Source organism: Chiloscyllium plagiosum, unplaced genomic scaffold (genome assembly GCF_037043375.1).
Source record: "Chiloscyllium plagiosum isolate Xiang-an unplaced genomic scaffold, Cpla_swu_hap1 HiC_scaffold_20, whole genome shotgun sequence".
Classification (NCBI taxonomy): domain Eukaryota; kingdom Metazoa; phylum Chordata; class Chondrichthyes; order Orectolobiformes; family Hemiscylliidae; genus Chiloscyllium; species Chiloscyllium plagiosum.
This window is the reverse complement of record NW_028270158.1, coordinates 18,425,608-18,446,812: the sequence shown is the minus strand read 5'-3', so window position 1 is coordinate 18,446,812 and position 21,205 is coordinate 18,425,608. Positions and strand designations below refer to the sequence as shown.

Genomic DNA, 21,205 nt, shown 5'->3' with positions numbered 1-21,205 from the left:
CCCTGCTTATTTCTTAGCTCCACTCAGAAATCCTCACTGGATGTTTCATCTGACTACTACTATGATACTCCTCTTAATCAAAGTGCAACTCCCCTTTCCTCTTTCCAAGACCTCTGTCCCGCCTAAAGCACCTGTACCCTGGCACATTAAGCTTCCAGTCCTGTCTCTCCCTTAGCCATGTTTCTTTAATGGCTATAATATCCCAGTCCCACGTACCTATCCACATACTGAGTTCATCGGCCTTACCTGTGAGCCCTCTTGCAGTCGTAGTGCCACCAAACTGGCTACTTTTTTTTTCCCCCGAACAGCCATCCCCACCCCTGTACCCCCAAGTGTCCAAAACGGTATACTTGTTCTTGAGGGGATGGCCACAGGGGATTCCTGCACTCTCTGCCAACTCCCTTTGTCTTTCCTGGTGGTCATCCAGCTACTCTCTGTGTGCACCTTAACTGTGACCACCTCACTAAATCTCGGATGATTGAGTGCATCCAGCTCCTGTTCCCTAGCATGGTCTCCCAGGAGCTGCAGCTGGGTGCACTTCCCACGTGTGTAGTCATCAGGGATATTGGAAGTCTCCCTGAGCACCCACATCCTGCAGAGGAGCATGTGACTGCCCTAACTGCCATCTCAACTGCTGTAAGACGAAAGAGGAAAGTTAAACCAACAAATATTCTGAGTCTTTTTCCCAGGGTAGAAAAATCAAATGTTAGGGTGCAGGGCTTAAAGGTGAAAGGAGGAAAGTTTTTAAAGGAGACGTGTGAAGCAATGTTTTTCGACATTGTGTGGTAGGGTCCCTGGAGTGCAGTACCAGGGGAGAAGCAGATAGGATGGCAACATTTTAGAGGAATTTAGATCCATGAACAGGCAGAGAATAGAGAGATACAGACCATGTGCAGGAAGATGGGATTAGTTTAGAATGGCTCAGACATGGCGGGGGAGGAAAGGGACTGTTCTTGTGCTGTACTGTTCTGTGTTGTATCACCGGACCTCGGGCCACAGGTTCGAAGGGAGGGTATCCTGGGCAGGGTCTTGGAGAACGTGGTGCAGGTAGAGCTGATCACTGAGGCCTGTGTTCATGTTAAAATACATTCTGCATGAGGTTAGTGGAATGACTGCTACCCAACGCACGTGGGCTGTGGGCCAGGTTCAAGGGTGCTCTGCTGGAGAGGCAAGTTAGGGAGGAAGAGAGAAAGGATGAGACTGCAGAGATGGGCAGTAAACAGTGCCTGTAAGGGGAGCAAGAAGATGGTGGTGAAGTCATGGAATAAAGAGGCAGAGCACAATACATGTGGGAATTGCTAATCCTCCAGTCATACTACTTTACAAAGGCAAATTTTGTGATTCATTTTGGACAAGATTTCTTCACAAATACTACTTTTGAGCCTTCAAGGATGGTAAAACATGTCTATCAAAAAGGAATACAGGAAGATAATGATATTTCATTGCTGGAAATTACCAGTCTCTGTTGAGAATCATCCAGCTCAAATGTTTGTTTTACATTTGTGATTTTGGGTGGAAGCATGGAGTTGCTGCTCTAATAGATTTTGCCTGCTTCCAGCTAGTAATTTGTTGTGTGTAACTAAAACGTCAAATGAAAGACCACTCTTTGGCACATCTGTCTTTGCAATGTATTTGTAGGATGTACCAGTTCTTCCATCAGATCCTGAAGCAGTTTTTGTCCATATGTAGCAAAACTTGGACAACATTCATGTTTGGGTGGTATGCAACACCTCAAAACTACCGGGCCTTGACTATCTGCGCAAGAGAAACTACTCTTTCCTTGATGTTGAATAACATTGCCATCATCAAATCTTCTTACATCCTGGGAATTACCAGAAATTGAAATTGAGTCAACATATAAATACTGTGGCTACAAGAATGGGTCAGAGGCTGGGAATTCTGTGGTTAGCAATTTTCCTCCTGTCGCCCAGTGCCTGTTCAGCACCTACAAGGCACAAGGAAGGAGTGAAATGGAATATTATTAATTTTCCTGGATGAGTGCAGCACTGACAACACTCAAGATTAGAGTGTTGGAAAAGCACAACAGGTCAGGCAGCATCCGAGGAGCAGGAAAACCGATGTTTTGGGCAAAAGCCCTTCGTCAGGAACAATTGACAACACTCCGTCTGACTCTTGGGATGGCAAGACTGAATGGCTTAGAGCTATGTTCACTGGAGTTTAGAAAAATGAGGGGCAATCCCATAGAAACCTAAAATAATTCTAACAAGACTTGACAGGTAAATGCAAGAAGAATGTTCCTGGTGATCAGGTATCCAGAGCCAGGAGTCATTCTTTAAGGATAGAGGGTAGGCCATTTAAAATCATTACACCATAAGATATAGGAGCAGAATTTGACCAGTTGGAGCCTGCTCTGCCATTTGATTATGGTTGATAATTCCCTTAGCCCAATCTCCTGCATTCTCCTCGTATCTCTTGATCCCCTTCCCATCAAGAACCTATCCATCTCTGTCTTAAAATACATTTGATGACTTGGCCTACAGAGGTCTGAAATGAGGAGAAATTTCTTCAACCAATGTGTGGTGAACCTATGGAATTCTCTGCCAAAAAGTGGTTGGGGCCACTGCACTGAATGTTTTCAAGAAGGCTACAGATGTAATTCATAAGGCTAAAGGGATTAAAAGATCATGGAGGTGGGGAGGGGAATGTGGAAACATGATGCTGAGTTGGATGATCAGCCATGATCATATTGAATGGCAGAGCAGGCTCAAAGGGTCAAATGGCCTAATGCTGCTCCTATTTTCTATGTAACACTTGAAGCTTTATGTCACCCAAGGTAAAGCAGTTGCTTGATGGCCATTCCTTCCATCACCTTAAATATTCACTCCCTTCAGCACTGGTGGACCATGTGGAGTCATAAAATGTGGAAAAAACACAGTAGGTCAGGCAGCATCCAAGGAGCAGGGGAGTCGATGTTTCGGACATAAGCCCTTCATCAGGAATGTGGAGCGGGGAAGGGGTGCTGAGACACAAAAGGAGGGGGGGTGGGGGCGGGGGGGGGGGGGGGGGGGGGGGAAGGCTGGGAGAGGGTGCGGGGAGGAAAGTGGGCGGGATGGTGATAGGTGGATGCAGGTGGGAGGTGATTTTGATAGGCTGGAGGGAAGGAAGATGGTCAGGTCATGAGGGTGGTGTGAAGTTGGAGGATTGGATTTGGGATGAGGTGGTGGGTGGGGAGATTTGGAAACTAGTGAAGTCAGTATTGGTGCAATGTGGTTGTAGGGCTCCCTGCAGCAGAAGATCAAGCATCCTTCCTCCAGTTTATGGGTGGCTTTGATTTGGTGGTGGAGGAGGGCCAGGATTTGCATGTGCTTCTGGGAGTGGGAGTTGAAGTGGTTGGCCACAGGGCAGTGGAGTTGTTTGCTGCATGTGGACCAGAGATGTTTCTTGAGCCATTCCGCAAGTTGGCACTCAAGCTCCCTGATGTAGAGGCAACCACATCTGGAGCAACAATGCAGTAAATAAGAAGGGAGGATGTGCAGGAAAATCTCTGGATCTGAAATAATCCTGTCGTGTTACTATCTATAAGATGCACTGTAGCATTTAAATAAGGCTCCTTCAACAGCATTTTCCAAAGTCATTACTGCTACCGCATGGAAGAAAAAGGGCAGCAGACACACAGGAGCATCAACTTTGTGGGCCAGTTAAGGATGGACAGCCAATACTGGTCTCTCCAACAATGCCTGCGTCCAATGAAAGAATCAAAAATAATGTAATCTTGGCATGTCCTGGGAACAATTCAGTTTTAAAAATTGAAATCAACTTCAATTTTAAAAAAAAAGGCCTTACGCAGCCTCCTGGACATTGACATTAGGAGCACTGACCATGTGCTTCTTTGAAATCTGTTCTTTTAATCACATCAGTATTGCCAATTATTTTTTTAATAGATTCTCTTCTTTGTAATCACTTAAAGACAATATTGATAGTAGTGTGGAGATTGCTGGCAGTTGAAATTACTCTGTAGTTTGCTGAGTGGGATTTAGGTTTGTTCTTCTATACTGTACTTGTTCAACGGATATGTTGACATCGCCATCTTGTGACAGTTTTTGATGGTTTTTTTCTTTTCATTCCTCAAATAGATTTCCTGTCACTGTTTTGTCTGTTATTTTGATTGGAGGGGATTGCAGGGCTGCATTGTGGCAAGAAAGGAAAGGAACAGATTTCATATGCTGGAAACTCCCATGACTACCCAGAAATGCAATGTTTTGTTAGTGGTTTGAACTCTGTTGTACTGTATGATGGAGAATCCGAGAATAAATATGTTTCAGTTGTCTAAGTCTTAACTTCCGGAGTTCCTTCTCTACACCTCTTCTTCACTTTTCCATCTCACTTTGGCCTTTGAGTGTTCTTGATATTTACCTCTTTGTTTAAGCTTTGAGTAAACTGACTGAACTGTTTATGTTGCTCTGCTATTTTCTTTAATAAAGTTTCTGTGAAGTGCTTTGGGACTTCCTTTATAATTTAAAGGTGCCATATTAATATAATAATGGTACATGAAAATATAGTTAAGTTAAGAAATTAAAGACTTGCAGTGTACAATTTGTACAGAACTGCATTTTTCTATGATAGTTAGTCTGGTTGACCATATACTATAGGTGTAACTTCTGTTTGTGTTGGTCTCGGCTAAGCAAGTAATAGTTTTCTTGGGTCCAGTGCCAAGATTTGAATACAGTTGCTATGTTTCCTCTTTGTAATGACTACAATTAAAATAAAAATGACTATGTAGCAATTTGGTATTCTGAAGTCATCAAAGGTACTATATAAATTAGTTGTTTCTTGGCCTTGGTAAACAGCATGAGGTTTAGTTTACAAGGTTTGAGATTTCTGATCAAGCAGGTGTAGTTTTTGAAATGGAGAAGTCTGCTATATCTCTGCAATCTACAAAGAATACACTTATTTTTATTGCACTTGAGCTGTTTGCAAGGCACACTGGTAATGCTAGTTATCTTAAATAATTTATATGGAAAAGCCCAGCATTGTGACTTTTACCGTACCATCAAAAGTACCAGATTAAATTTGACTACACTATCCCATTTTAGTTATAGTGCTAATTCTCCTACCAGCAGAGTATTCACAAAATGTGACATTAGCATCCAAATTTTACTGCACTTGCACATTTTTTCCATCTCTACTTGAACAAAATCTTTGAGTTTTGCTGTTTGTTTTTCAGCATGCATACATGTTATTTGTAGCCCTTAATGCTTCTCTTGGAGTAATCACATTTGACAGATCACCAGCATTGGATAACTTATTGTTCAAAAGAGTCATTACAGACTGTGGTAAAGAGCATTGCAATCAAGATGGGGTGAACAGTGAGAGCCTGTTTCCTCAGATGAGATGGCTAGCACGAGGGGACATCGCTTTTAAATTGAGGGATGATAGATATAGGACAGATGTCAGAGATAGGTTCTTTACTCGGACTGCTAAGGGATAACCATATAGATGATAATGGAATAGTGTACGTTAGTTGGGCTTCTGATTGGTTTCACAAGTCAGCGCAACATCGAAGGCCGAAGGGCCTATACTGCGCTGTAATGTTAGATGTTCTGTGCCTGAAGAGTTGCACCAAATGATCAATTCTGGTTTGTAACTATGTCAGAAGAAAAGTTGGGATGGAGAGAGCCTGCCTCTCATTTACCTCACTGCTTGTATTGAGTAAATGTTTAGAAAATTATGTGAAGTGTGCCTGGGAGTAAATAACCTTCTGGAAAATGAAGATATGCTAATGGGTGGTATCATTTTATGAATGGCAGAAACTAATCTTGTAAAAATTAAGCATGATGAGAACAAGTAAAAATGTGGGGAGAGCCCTTACTGTTTTAATGAGAGATAGAAAGTAGAGATGTTGGGAATGTAATCCATGTCACTAGGGTATTGGCTGTGGTCCAATAGTTTGATCATTTATATGCAATAGGATGCTGCACAGTATGTGGGCAGCACAAAAAGCTAGAGAAAAGGCAAATAGGAGTTTTTTGGGGGTGAGATAATAGGGGAGAAATGAGAGGAGGATTATTTAGAAAAAAAATTTAAAGCAGAATTGTTTAAAGTACCTCTTTTGCAAAATTAAATGATTTAAGAACCAATCCAATAAGTGCCATGTGCTTACATTCTACCTAAGCCTATGAACTGCTATTAAATTGGTTAGTCAAACCCAAAAGTTAATATATCAATTTTGTTTTTCAGAAGATTTTGTACATATGGCAGTTTTTCATCGAAAATGTTTTTCAACTTTGAACAGTGTCCCCAACTCCTGTCCTGTGAGTCCACGTGGTGCCGGCTCCTCTGGTTACCGGTTTGGACGCAACATCACCAGAGACCTCCAGCTAGCAGCAGCGTTTGCAGAAAAAGCAGCATCTGAGCAACAGGCAGAAACATCTGGTGGTGACAGCCCTAAGGTTTGGAAATGTGTTAAGCTTATAAACTCAGACATTTATAGCACTGCAGGACGCCATGCACCCCATCATATTCGTGGCTACACTAATCCCATTTTCCAATGTTTGGCTCATTGCCCTGGAGGCTACGATAACGCAAGTGAATATCTAAATACTGCTTAAATGTTAGAGTTTCTAACTCAGCTATCCATTCAGGCAGTGAGTTCTAGACTTCCGCTACCCTCTGAGTGAGACAAAATTCTCCTGCACTCCCCTCTTTGCCTTCTTTCTCTTATCTTAAATCTGTGCCCCTCATTATTGATTCCTAACTTGCTATATCCATCCTTTCCTTGGCCCTCAATCCAGTTGACCTCTATATCGGGTCATCTCAGCAACATCCACTGCTCCATGGACGATAACTCCAGCTTATCTATTATTTCCTCACAGCTCAGATCCTCCAGCCCAAGGAATGTCCTGGTAAATCATCTTTGCAAGCTCTCTAATGCAATCAAACTTTTCCTATAACACGGTGACCAGAATTGCATGCAGTTATGGCCTAACCAGCATTTTATATAGTTCCAGCATAACCACCTTGCTCTTTAATTCAATTCATCAACTAATAAGATAAAGTATCCTGTAGACCTTTCTATCAACCTTACCTACCTGGCTTGCTGCCGACAGGGATCTGTGAATGTGCACCACTAAGGTCCCTCTGATCTTCAAGAATTTCCAGATCCTACACACAGTACGTGTAATCCCTTATTATACCTACCAAGTGTACTACTTCTGGTTGAATTCCAGTTGAGTTTGATGAGATTGATTTATTGTTGTCAAATGTAGTACACAGTGCTGTTTTATGTGCTATACAGGCAGATTGTACCATACAAAGTTTATCAGGTTAATAGCACAGAGTGCAGAATACAGTATTACAGCTGCAGAGAAGATCAGAATCAACATTTGAGAGATCCTTTCAAAAGTATGATAACCGCAGGGAAGAAACTATTCTTGAATCAGCTCACATGTATTCAGACTTTTATATCTTCTGCCTGACGGAAGAGGGTGGAAGAGTGTATTACTGGGATGGAAGGGGCCTTTGTGTTGGTTGCTTTCCTGAGGTATGGATGGAGTCGGCAGTTGGAAGGCTGGTTTGTGTGATGGACTGGACTATGTTAACTACTGTATGTAGTTTCTTGCATCTCGGGAAGAGCAACTGCCATATCATGCTGAGATACACCCAGAGAGGATGCTTTCTATGTCGCATCTATAAAAATGTCTTTGTGGACATGCTAAATTTCCTCAGCCTCCTAAGGAAGTAGAGGGATTGTTATCCTTTACTGACTGTTGCATTGATGTGGGTGGACCAGGACAGATTGTTAGTGATCATCACTCCCAGGAAATTGATGCTCTCAACCACCTCCACCTCTGCACCATTGCAGACAGGGGCATGTCCTCCACTCTGCTTCCTGAAGTCAATGACCAGCACCTTTTTTTTGATGATGTTGGTGGAGAGATTATTGTCTTTACACTGTGCCCTATGCATTTCATCTCTTTCCTGTAATCTTTCTAGTCATTGTCTGAGGTCCAACCTACATTGGACTGTGGTGGTGGTAACTGTGAACTTGTAAATGGAGTTGGGGTGGAATTTGGCCACTCAGCCATGAGTGTAAAGGAAGTATAATAGGGGGCTAATTATGTAAACCTACGGGGCACCAGTCTTGAAGATTATGGTGGAGGTGGTGTTATTGCCTGTTCCCATTGATTGTGGTCTATGGGTCAGGAAGTTGAGGACCCAGTTAGAGTGGGGAGCCATGATCTAGGTCTCAGAGTTTAGAGATGAGTTTGTTTGGAATTATGGTGTTGAAGGTGGAGCTGTAGTCAATTTGTAGGATCCTGATGTAAGTATCCTTGCTATGCAGATGTTCCGGGGACGAATGCAGGGCCAGGAAGATGGGCCTGTTGCACTGATGGGCAAATTGCAAAGGATTAAGGCAATTTGGTAAAGTGGAGTTGATATGAGTCATGACTAATCTCTTGAAGTTCTTAATTATGGAGGTCAGAGCCACTGAGCATTAATCATTGAGGCACACTACAAAATTTTAATTTTGTAATTTGGCACCAGGATGATTGTGGTCTTCGTAAAGCAAGTAGGGGACTTCAGATGGTAATAAGGAGAAGTTAAAAATGTCTGCAAATACTCCCACCAGGTGGTCCACACAGGATCTAAGTGCACGTTTGGGGACTCTGTCTAGGTCAGTTGCTTTCTGTGGATTCACTCTCAAGAAGGCTGATCTAATGTCTGCAGTGGGGACTGTGGATGGAGGTGCATCCGAGGCTGTTGGGATGGTGAACATTTCACTGACCTTCTGTTCAAAACGAGCGTAGAATGCATTGAGCCCATCAGGGAGGGATGTATTGTTGCCCATGATTCTGTTCGACTTCATGCTGTAGCCAGTTATGTCATATAAGCCTCCCCACAACTTATGGGTATCGTGTGGTTAGTCTGAGTCTCAAGCTTAGTTTGGTATTGTCTCTTAGCACCATTAGCCTTATGAAAGTCATACTTGGATTTCCTGTATATGTCAAGGTCACCCAACTTGAATGTCTCAGTAGGGAATGGATCTCCAGGTTCATCAATTGCTTTCATTTGGGGAATATTCGGATTAACTTCTTCGGCAGGTAGACATCTACGCACTTACTAATGAAGCCGTGACATGTTCGCTTGTGTTGGCTGCTAAGTTCTTGAATATGGACTCGTCCACTGATTCTAAGCAGTCCCGTACAAACTCTTCCATTACCTCAGACCAGTATTGCACTCCCTTCTGTACTGGGTCCTCACGCTTCAATTCTTGCTTGTAAGCTGGGAGGAGAAGTACAGCATTGTGATCTATTTTTCCACTGCTGTGCCCGTGTGACCAGTCTGTTAATCTCCTCCTGCAGCTTAGGGTTATCCTCCTCACTATCTCCCACCCTCCCATTTTCTTGTGTCATCTATGAACTTCTTGATCATACCCCCGACATTTAAGTGTAAATCATAAGTGTACACTGCGCTGTAATGTTCTATGTTCTACGTACACCACAAAGGTCCCAGTACTGAACCCTGCAAAACCCCACTAGAAACAGATTTGTTATTACAAAATCATCCCTCTACCGTCACTCTTTGCTGAGGACTGTCAGCCAATTTTGAATCCAATGTGCCACTTTGCTTTGGATCCTATGGACTCTTATTTTCTTAACCAGTCTGTTGTGATGGACCTTACAAAAGCCTTGCTAAGTCAGTGTGGGACCTATCAAATGCATTACCTTCATCACAAAAATAGAAAGTGCTTGTGAAACTTAGCAGGTCTGGCAGCAATTTATGGTGACTATCTTGGATTAATCCATCTCTTGGCAAGTGCACATATATTGTTTTCTTTGGACTTCTTTATAATAGCTTCCTTATTACTGAAATTAAACTTACTGGCTTATCTATCCCCCCTCCCTCCCTTTATTTTAACAATGGGACAACATTAGTCCTCCAGTTCTCTAGCACCTCACCTGTGGTTAGAGAGGATTTGAAAATTACAGCCAGGGGCCCTGATATCTTCTGCATTGATTCTCTAAACAGCCTGGGATACAACTTATCTGGGCTTGCAGATGTATTCACCTGTCCACTACTGCTAAATCTTCGATAACTTCATCTCTATATATGTTAAGTTATTCTAATATTTCATAGGTATCGATATCAGAGTGGAGGACTATGTTGTTTTTTCTATTGTGAAGATTGACACAAAGTATTCATTGAGGACTGTACCCATGTCTTCCAGGTCTATGTGCATTCTCTGTGGTTCCCAATGCAAGTGAAGCTCACAGTTCTGAGGTGTCCTTCCCCTCTCCCTAGATTTCTCCCTTTCCTTGCCTCTTTGCTGCTGACGTTTATGACTCATTCTGGTCTCAGCAGCTCTTTTATTATCTTGTCTGAATTAGTTGAGTTTTCAGAGGTGACTGTTGTTGTCTAAAATCAATAAGTATTGCTGCTAGCAAAAATGCTGGATGTTGATGTTAATCCAGAGTGGCAACTCCTTCTGTTTAACCTGCTGCTATTCATACCACTTTGGGGATATAGTACCCAAATACTTATATCCAGCACTACTCCATTTGACATCATGTATCTCAGCATAGACTGAAGATCAAAATGCATCATCCTGGTCCATGTGGTCTGTCTTCTGTGGAAACAAGTATGAAAATTGAATTCTAAGCACCTTAGTGTAGTAGCGAGTGTATGGTGCTGGAAAAGTACAGCAGGTCTGGCAGCATCAGAGGAGCAGGAGAATCGATATTTTGGGCATAAACACCCATTCCTGATGAAGTGTTTATGCCTGAAATGTCAATTCTCTTGCTCCTTGGATGCTGCCTGACCTGCTGTGCTTTTCCAGCACCATGCTCTCGACTCTGATCTCCCGCATCTGCAGTCCTCACTTTCTCCATCTTAGTATCGTATGTCAATCTCTAATTGTAACTGAAATGTTCAGGATGGAACACTTGCCCTTTCACGATGTGCTTCAGAATCTTTATAGGAATGTATCATCAAGGGTGGTACTTTATAATCCACACCTGTATTCTGTGTTATATTATACCCGGATTTATCTAATATTAATGAAAATAATTAAATTTCATGAAAAATGTTTACCTTTTCTGCGTGTATCAGACTTTGTTAATTTTCTCTCTCGCTCTTTTTGACCAGGATGATTCAAAACCCCCATATTCCTACGCACAGCTGATTGTGCAGGCCATATCTTCTGCTCAGGACAAACAGCTAACACTAAGTGGCATCTACGCACATATCACAAAGCATTATCCTTACTACAGGACAGCTGACAAAGGATGGCAGGTGGGTGAATCCTCAGTGACATTGTGGAGGAAATTATTTGATAATTTACCTAGTTACACCATGAATGATAAATTTACCAGATTATGTATCCTATTAATTAGAAGACTGCTTCCTTGTTCGGGATTCCTCCACCAGAGAGAAGAGTTTTTTTTTTACATTTAGCCTATCAAATTATTTTGTTGTTTTAAACAGCTTAGAGATTGCTGCTCAATCTACTGTGTTTAAGGAATATAAGCCAGGCTTTTGCTACAGTCTTCTTAATTTGGACTGATACAGCCCTGGTATTATGCTGAATCTGCTTTATATTGCTTCCATAGCGAAAGTGTTATCCTTAAGTTGCCTAGAATGTAAGCACTATTGTAATTCTCTTTCTTCTTTTCCCTTCCATCTTTCATTTTGTAGACTCCTTGAAACAAAGAATTTCATTGATTTCACCATCTCAATAACCATTTTGTGCCGGTACACAATGTTTTAGTGACTTATATGTTCAGGGACACTCACCTTGCTTCACTACAGTTCCTGGTTTCTCACCATTTAGAAGATGCTTTGTCTTGCCTTTCTTTAATCCAAAATGGATGACCTTCTTTTCTGCATTGAGCTCTATTTGAGTAATTTGCTCATCATTTTAAATTGTTTCTGTTAATCTTGCTTCTCTCTGGCATTTCTTATTCCTGTCTTTAAATTTGGATGTGCAGGTCTTATTTCTCTTTCCAGGTCATTGTAAAATATGATGAAACTTAAGACTCCAGTACAAATCTGTTGGGAACATTACTTGTTAGATTCCATCCAGTTAAAGTTATTTTTGTCCGTATTGGAGTTGACAAGCATTCTTTATCTGAAATCTGTTTAAAAAAGAGATAATGAGTAGAAGAAATTACACAAAATTATAATGATCTGCTTAAAATAATGATAAAAGCCGATTTGATAATTTGCAAAAATTCAAAGTCTTTGAAACAGGTGCGATGGGCTGGGGGTAGAACTGAACGATGTACAGTGGGCTAAGTGGCCGCCTTCTGTGCTATATCATTTCTGACTAAAGGTGTGTTATCAAAAGTATTTATAATATGATCGGACAAAATGTCTGAACTATCTGGGAAGAATGCTTTTCGAAGCTATGGGCATTGACTAGAGTAGCAACAATGTTATATTTGCAAAGAATGAGCCATTTTAATGGAGAGATAAAGTCTCTAGCACTTTCAGGGAGATGTCACCTGATCTAGTTAATGGGTGTAAAAATTAATTTTATAAACCTCTATAAGATCACCCGTCAGCCTCCAAAGCTCCAGGGAAAACAGTCCCAGCCTGTTCAGGCTCTCCCTGTAGCTCATAACTAATAAAGGCAAGCATACGAAACACTGCCTTCACTATCCTATCTACCTGCAACTCCACTTTCAAGGAATTATGAACCTGCACTTCAAGGTCTGTTTGTTCAGCAACACTCCCCAGGACCTTAGACAGGTTGGACCGAAGGGTCTCTTTCCATGCTGTACATCTCTATGACTATAAGTGTATAACTCCTGACCTGATTTGCCTTTCCAAAATGTAGCTCCTCACATTTATCTAAATTAAACTCCATCTGCCACTCCTTGGCTCATTGGCCCATCTGATCAAGATCACGTTGTACTCTGAGGTAACCTCATTCGTTGTCCACTACACCTCCAATTTTGGGGTCATCTGCAAACCTACTAACCATATCTCTATGTTTCATATCTCATAAATCGTTTATGTAAATGATGAAAGAAATCAATAAGACAGTAGAAAGCCCACTAGAAGATTTCATTGGCAAGGAGAATGAATTGATACCACTGTATACAGAAAAAGAGAACATCCAGCCATTACTGATCCAGGAAGAAACCCCAGTGCTAATAGCTTACATGGAAAGTGGTTTCAACTACAACCTGAATTTCATTTCTGAATTTAGTTGTTACTTGGCCATCTTATTTTTATGATAGTCCTCTTCAAAGTTTTTTTTAACAAGCTGGGAGGAGGATGTGTGTACTGTTTTTCAAAAAGGATAGTGGTACCTATTTGTGGATTTTAAACCTTTTGTTAATTGTTTTTGCCCCTTTGCTTGAATAGATTGTTTTATAATAAATTAAGTCCTTTGTTAAAAATTAAGTAACTCAGTTTATTTCTTTATGATACTGAGCCGTATACACTCTAATATATATTAGATATCATTGGTAATATAACATTCCTTCTGAATTAAAACTTTGTGACTAGTTGAGAAGTGGGATAAGAAAAAGAATCAGCCCAGCCTCTCCTAACACGGCCATAACACATTCTATGATTCTGGATACAATTCTACATTCTAAAGAAACGATGAAAACTTAAAAATTGTCATCAATGACTCTAAGTTACAATTCTAGTTTAGTATCGACCATGTGCTTGAACTCTTAACTAGGAGAATGTGGACAACACAGGAGTGGATGAATTATTTGTATCTAAAATAATTGTTGGGAATTATAGAAACATAGAAAATAGATGCAGGAATAGACCATTCTGTCCTTAGAGTCTGCTCCACCATTTGTTATGATCATGGCTGATCATCCAACTCAGTAGCATGAACCTGTTGTTGATATCCTAATATCTTTAGCCCCAGGTGTTCCAATTTCTTGAAATCATACAATATTTTGACCTTGACTGCTTTCTGTGTAGTGAATTCCACAGGCTCACCACTCTCTAGATGAAGTAATTTCTCCTCCTCCTCTCAGTCTGAAATGTTCACCCGGTTTACTTAGACTGTGATTCCTGACTCTTGACTCCTTCGCCTTCAGGACTATCCTTCCTGCGTCTACTCTGTCTAGCCCTGTTAGTACTTTATCACCCACTCTCACCAATTCTTCTACTCTCCAGTGAATACAATCTTAACCCTCAATCTCTCCTCATATGTCACTCCTGCCATCACAGTAATCAGTCTGGTAAACCTTTGCTGCACTCCCTGTATAGACAGAACATCCTTCCTCAGAAAAGGATACTAAAACTGTGCACAGTATTCTAGGTGTAGTCTCACCACAGTCCTGTATAATTCAAGCAAGCTCAAATTCTCATTATGAATAAGTCAAGATACTATTTGTCTTATTTATTGCCTGCTGCATGCTTACCTTCAGCTTGGTGTACAAGGACACCTAGATCTCGTTGCACATTCCCCGTCTCGATTTACAGCCATTAAGATAATCATCCACCTTTATTCATTTGCTACCGACGTGGATAACCGCACATTAACCCACATTATACTGCATCTGCCATGTATTTGCCCACTCTGTAAGCTTGTCCAAATCACACTGAACCAGAGTAGGAAAGACAGAACAATCAAAGATTCAAAGTCAAAGCAAATTTCTTTAAGTTTTACATTTTTGTTTATTTTGATTCATTGAAAGGTTTTTGTGTGATTGAATTGCAAAATTACAATGCACATGCAGAATGTTTCATGTATACATGCTGCTTTTGTCATTAGCAAAGCCTGTCTAAATTTTTTTTGTTATCTCAAATGCTTGTTTTTTGGACAAAAGTGAAATAAAATGATATGTGGGAGGAAACAAAACTCAATCAATAACTGCTTCATCCAGCAGGAGAAACAATAATAGATTAAAGACTGTACTCCCACAAGTATATTTAAAGGCATGAAAACTGTATTGATGATTTGAAGCAGGGAGCAGCAATCACTCGATAGATGGGTTTAATGTAGAGCTGTAAACAAGATGCAGTATAAACAGAAAAGAAAACAATTCATTTGGTTTGCCTACGTTTGGTGTGTGAATGATTTCACAAAGGACATTGAGTTGTTGACAGTTACCTGGAATGGACAATAAGCTGTTTTTGTTCTGCACTTTGGTTTCTATTTTAACAATGGGAATTTAGAGTAGACTTGAAAAAGAAAGATTTGCAGGGCTGAACGGAAAGAGCAGTGGGATGGGACTAATTTGGTTGGCATATTTAATAAGGTAGTACAGACACAATGGGACAAATGGACTCTGCTGTATGATACTATGTTAAGCTTATATTTACTTGGAAAGTTAAACAATCTTTAAAATGTCACATCTTGATTATTTATCGTGGACCCAAAATAATTGAGTTGAGGTGGACTTGATCCTGAATTGCTGTGCTTTGTTCAGTCAGTCCCATCTTGCAAATTTAAATGCAGTTGAGTTTTCAGTATTTTCTCTTTTCTTTTGAGGCAGAATTCAATCCGACACAACCTTTCTTTAAACCGTTATTTTATCAAAGTACCACGGTCACAGGAAGAACCTGGAAAAGGGTCATTTTGGAGAATTGACCCTTCATCAGAGGCGAAGTTGGTGGAGCAGGCATTCCGAAAACGCAGGCAGCGAGGGGTCTCTTGTTTCAGGATGCCATTTGGACCCATTTCTTCCAGGTTAGAAGCTTTCCCAATTTGCATTTTGAGTATTATTGACTGGTTTTAAAATTGTAGAACACAGTGGAATGTTTTCTCGTCAGCTCATGCCTTAAGCCACGCTGTGTAAAGATTTGATCAGTGCAAGGGTAGCCAGGATCCTGACAAAATCTTGAATAACATGCACCTGCTTTAGGTATAATGGGAAAAACTGTAGAGCTGCAAGTTCTTGATTTGTACAGACAACACATTGTATATTATTTGTAGTTACTCCTTACATGTGTCTGTCTGAAAAGTGACTTACACTTGTGTACTAGATCCAGCCGAGGAATGCTTTGGTAAAAAGATAGTCCCAAATTGTACTGGAATCATGTGGGAAATACTATGAATGCGTTAAGACGTAGATAACCCTGGGCTGTTTTGCTAAAAACATAAGTCTTCAGTAGTCTGTTACTTGACTCATTTAAATTAAAACTTTCACTGCAGAAACAGCCGTAATCCTATAATAGTTGTGGTATCCCAAGTAATCCCCAAATGCTCTGATTTAAAAAAAAGACTATATGGTAAATAGTGCTGACTGTTTTGCCTTCTTTTTCCCTTGTGCTGTCCTCTGGCTGTGTGCAGAGCTGAGTAAGTGTTTTCTGTTGTTCCTACTATGATTATACTGTAGCAATGTGCTCACAGAACATCACAGTGAGTGTAATGAAAATGATTTCTTAGCTGTTGAATTTGGAAATTTGAAAATTCACCAAAATGGCCCAAGACAAGGAAAAATCAAACCATGCATAAGGGTTTCCTATTTCATCGGTTTGGATTCAGTTACTGTCCCTCTTCTCATTGGCTGTCTATTCCCGCTCTAGGATATTTACCAACTTTGATTTACCATTACGTTCCTTTTTTTTTCTTGTCAAAGAACGACAGACATCCTACCGAAGCAGTAATATTCTGGCTTCCAGATAGTAAGCAGAAGAGTTTTAGTGCTGATTTCCATCTTCTACTGTTTTGCTTAGTGACCTGGAAATGAGTACTATTTCAGACAGAAGTATTTGATCATGTTCATTGCTTTCCATGTAACCAAATCTGGCGTTTTCCAGACTTGATGGTTTGCTGGTCTTTCAAGTGGAAATTTTAAACTGGAATTTGAATTTTGTTAACACAGGATTTTTGGACTTAATACATGTTGTAGCCTAGTGTTCTGGACATCCTGCTAGACTTGCATTTTAAAGTTGGGTCTGGATCCTTTCTGAATTTAGCAGCATGATAAAATAAAGTGACTAATGGTTCCATATTTAGGTTACAGAATTCAGTTAGACTTACTTTTTCTGCTCAAGTGAATATTTCTAAATCAGTATATTGCCATTACCTTTTCTCATTCTAACAAATTGCAAAGGTATTCAGGTAAAATATTACTTTCTTCCTAATTTCTTCTGTAACTACACTTGGACCAGGTGACACCTTATTCTTCTGCAGTCTATCACCCTGAATAAATTTGAGCTCATCTACTGGCTATATTCTAACAATGTGAGTTTGTGTCACCCATTGCCCCTTGCTTATTAATCTACATTGGTTCTGAGCCCAGCACCAACTTAATTTGAAATACTCATCCTTTACTGTTTTTGTAGACTCCAGACTTGGCATCTGATCTTGAAAGCGATGATCAGTTTCCTGTTCATAATCTTATATTTTTTAAGCTGACTTTACCTGGAATGGTGATTTGCAGGATAGTTTTGGATGAAGAAGACTTATCATTGCCAGAATACCATATCTACTTTCTCCAACTGTTTTCTGAGATGTTAGTATACTATTTTTTGTCACTGTTTCTTGAAGACTTTTCGTAAAGTTCTTTTCACAGTATACTCTCAATCTGTGACACTTTATGGCACATATACTTTTGTAACAGATAATGTTATATTAACATTAATCGTGTCCTTCTGAGAATTTGTTTTATTATTAATAGTTAATTATTCATTAACCAAACTCTATTGAGGCTGGGTTGCAGTTGCAATTTTTCTACATTTGCTGGACGAATAGAAATTTCATGAAAGCTTCCTAGAGGACCATGATCTATAATAGTAATCTGGAAGATCAAGTCCCTTTTACTAATTTATAGTACTTTTGTAGGGTCTTAATTTTATTTTTCATAAACTCCAAATGTTACAGTTTTATTATATGCCTTTGAAGAAGTTCTGTCTTTTCTGGTAGCATGTTGACTGAGTGAGTTTAATTAATCTAGTAATAAATCCTGATTTTATGTCACATTCTTATTGGAAAGTTCTTAGATATGTGATGTTTTAACAATGCATTCAAGATTATTTCATTTTTTAGAATATGGTGTTGAAATCCTTTTAATACCATTGCATTCCTTTAGAGATCAGACACAAGAATGCATTCCTAAATATTAGAGTTTGAATTTACTGTAATAAAGGGTAAACTTTCTAACCTCTGCCCCCTCGCGGATTCTTGTTCAACACTGCAGACGAGACCGTCCAAGGAACAGAGCTTTGGGATATTTAACTGGATCAGACAAACACATCTCATTATCTAAATCAATGTCTGCTTCATGTCAGATTAATGCCAAATTGGATCCAAGCCAGGCAGTGAGATTGAAATTGTATCTTTGTGGATAGAATTTATTATCTACTCAGTCTTAAAGTCCTTCCGCTCACTAGTGTTCCCCCCACCCTCCTTTATATCTGCCCAGTCAATTAACCACAATCACTTGCTTAGCTCTTCGGTATATTAATAGAATTCCCCCTTCTCTCTTTTGAATTAAAAACTTTCAAATATAAACAGTCTTTGAACAAAACTGATAAATTTAACGAATTTTTTTTTCATGTTCTATATGTTACCTTATGACACAACCCAATCAGTAACAGACTTATTTTCATATTGAGTGTAATTAAATCAAACTCCCATAATCCCCATTCTTTCTTTTCAGGTACTTTTAACTACCTTCTTTGTTTCTTTGGCGTCCCAGGCCAGCAGACAACATGTATTATTCTTTCTCACCCAGAATACAATAAACATGGTCATACTAAAATATCTGGAAGATTTGGTATGTGCAGCATTGTTAAAAGGGGCTAGCTTACTATCTTCATGTCATCTGTAGTTAGAAGCTTGAGTGCATTTTTGTTAGTTTCTTTATTGTTTTATTTGCTCTTGCTATCATCAGCAGTAGTACGTTTCATCATAGTACTCAACTCCTATATGTTATAACTGGCATTTGGTCAAGACTGAGTGAGTGTACAGCCAGGCGAAAATGAGAACTGCAGATGCTGGAGATCAGAGTCAAGATTAGAGTGGTGCTGGAAAAGCACAGCCGTTCAGACAGCATCAGAGGAGCAAGAAAATTGACGTTTCGGGCAAAAGCCCTTCATCAAGAATGATGATGAAGGGTTTTTACCCGAAACATCGATTTTCATGCTCTTCGGATACTGCCTGAACTGCTGTGCTTTTCCAGCACCACTCTAATCTTAAGTATACAACCAGTTTAACCATCCAATCAAACATCTAGTCCTGGTCCATTTCTTCCTTGGATAAAAGATCATCTTTCTGTGACGATCTGGTCTGATTTATCAGGATGCGATTAATAATTTCCAAGTATGGCTGTTGATCCTAAGCCACTCTTGCGCTCCCCCCCCACCACCTCCCCCAAAGATGACTTTCAACCTTAAACTTACTTTTTAATTTATCCATGACACATCATTCAACTTCCATAGAACCTCCCTACAGAAAATAATTTACATGCTTTTTAGAGTTGCCTGCTAGTGTTTGTCTCCGATACCAATAGAAGATTGCTGAATCTGCTTTAAGTTGAATGCAATCTATTTTCAGCAAGTTGGATCTAACTGAGAAATACCATGCACTCACTAATTTCCACAGATTCTCTACTATATTACCTTGTTCAAATAACTTTTGAAATTTGCATTCTGCAAATTCACCTTTTATATCAGTTGACTGGAGTTGCTGAAAGATCTAAGAAGTGATCCTCCAAGATCACTTTTCTTGCAGTAAGAGAATCCACTGTAACATCATGATCACAAGTTTCTCTTTGAAACCCTGAGCCATTAGCTTGGCGTCAGTGTTCTATCCCATCAAGGAGCACTTTTTCTGTGCAAAATCATTGGCATGGTAAGCCTGGCAGTCCCCTAATTGATACCTCAGTGTAAATACCTCAGTAAATTCTTTACTGCTCCCCCCAGTTCTTTGGCAAGCTTTTTCCACTTATCTTTTTAATGTGTTATAACTATTACAACTTCTTGCCAATAAAGGATTTCATTTGTGGTATTCTTGTTTCAGATTACACTGTGACCTTAACTCACCCTCCTAACTTATTCTGGAACATTACTACAAGATTGATTGGAATTTCTTCCCCTATTTTCTCTCAAGTTTTGTTCCCTTCCAGGTCCACTTTCAGAACTCATCCACCGATTTCAGGCCTTCCATATCTTTACCTCATTTTGCCAATAATTAGTTTTTACCTCCTGTCCCTTATCTAGTACATTTAACCAATATGTATTTGCTGGTGGTTTTCTGTCTTGTCTCTAATAAATATGTTGTGGAGGTGGCGGGGTTGAACTGGGGTGTACAAAGTTAAAAATCACACAACACCAGGTTACAGTCCAACAGCTTTATTTGGAAATACTAGCTTTCAGAGTGCTGCTTCTTCATCAGATTCCCTGATGAAAGAGCAGCGCTCTGAAAGCGAGTACTTCCAAATAAATCTGTTAGACTATAACTTGGTGTTGTGATTTTTAACTTTGTCTTAATAAAGATGACATTCCTCTATTCACTCCATACCCCATCTGACATATAAGTTTCATTAGTGCCAAAGTTTTGGTTGTCATCCTCTGGGACCAATACCCTTGTTCTGCTTCTCTGTCACTTTGTCCACATTCAGTCAGCCCTTCATCTGCTGTAATTTGGTCCATGTTTTCCAACATATGTAAATAGATGCATGGAGTCTCATCACACGCAAGGACTTGTTCAGATTCTGTAAGTATGTCATCAGTGCCAATTAACCTTGCCCAGACTATTTCATTCTTCTTGCCCTTAGTGCATATATTACAAAATGTCCCTTGATTAAAATGTATTTTTGATGCCTTTATATGATGTCATAAGGCTCGCTGAATTTTCTCTGAAATCTCAAACCTTAATGAATTTCTCCCAGAAAGCAATCTGAGATTGAATCTCCTAGGTCCACTAGAATTTTATGAAACATCTCGTTCATTACTTTGTGTTTTATTTCTCTCACTCCATTACTAAAAATAAATCTTTTCTATTGCTATGTTCATCATAACTTTATTTATATTTTCTCTCACATCCCTAAATATTTCTTCATTACCTTACCATTGTCCACTGTTACTTTCTTCTCTTTACTATAAATTGTAGACTAAATCTAGTTGCTGTGTATATGAAATTTAAGATTTTTTTTCCCCTTATACCTTCAAGTCTGTTGGAATAACTTTGTTGAGGTCTCTTGCTAATGAGCGGCTCTGTCGGCTGTGATAGTGTTCTCCTTTGTCTTTTTTACATATATCACATTTATCACAGATTTCTTAGAACAAAAAAAATTACCGCACAGGAACAGGCCCTTCG

At 39.8% G+C, this 21,205-nt stretch overlaps 1 protein-coding gene across 1 annotated transcript in view; it reads left to right on the top strand.

Moving 5' to 3' along the window:
* The window catches only part of foxk1 (forkhead box K1), a 130,547-nt gene that overhangs the window by 70,335 nt on the left and 39,007 nt on the right, over window positions 1-21,205 (top strand). The window contains exons 3-5 of the mRNA XM_043711910.2: window positions 6,254-6,410; window positions 11,107-11,253; window positions 15,435-15,628. Of these exons, the coding sequence (XP_043567845.1) occupies window positions 6,254-6,410; window positions 11,107-11,253; window positions 15,435-15,628 (498 nt within the window). The remainder of the gene's footprint in view (window positions 1-6,253; window positions 6,411-11,106; window positions 11,254-15,434; window positions 15,629-21,205) is intronic.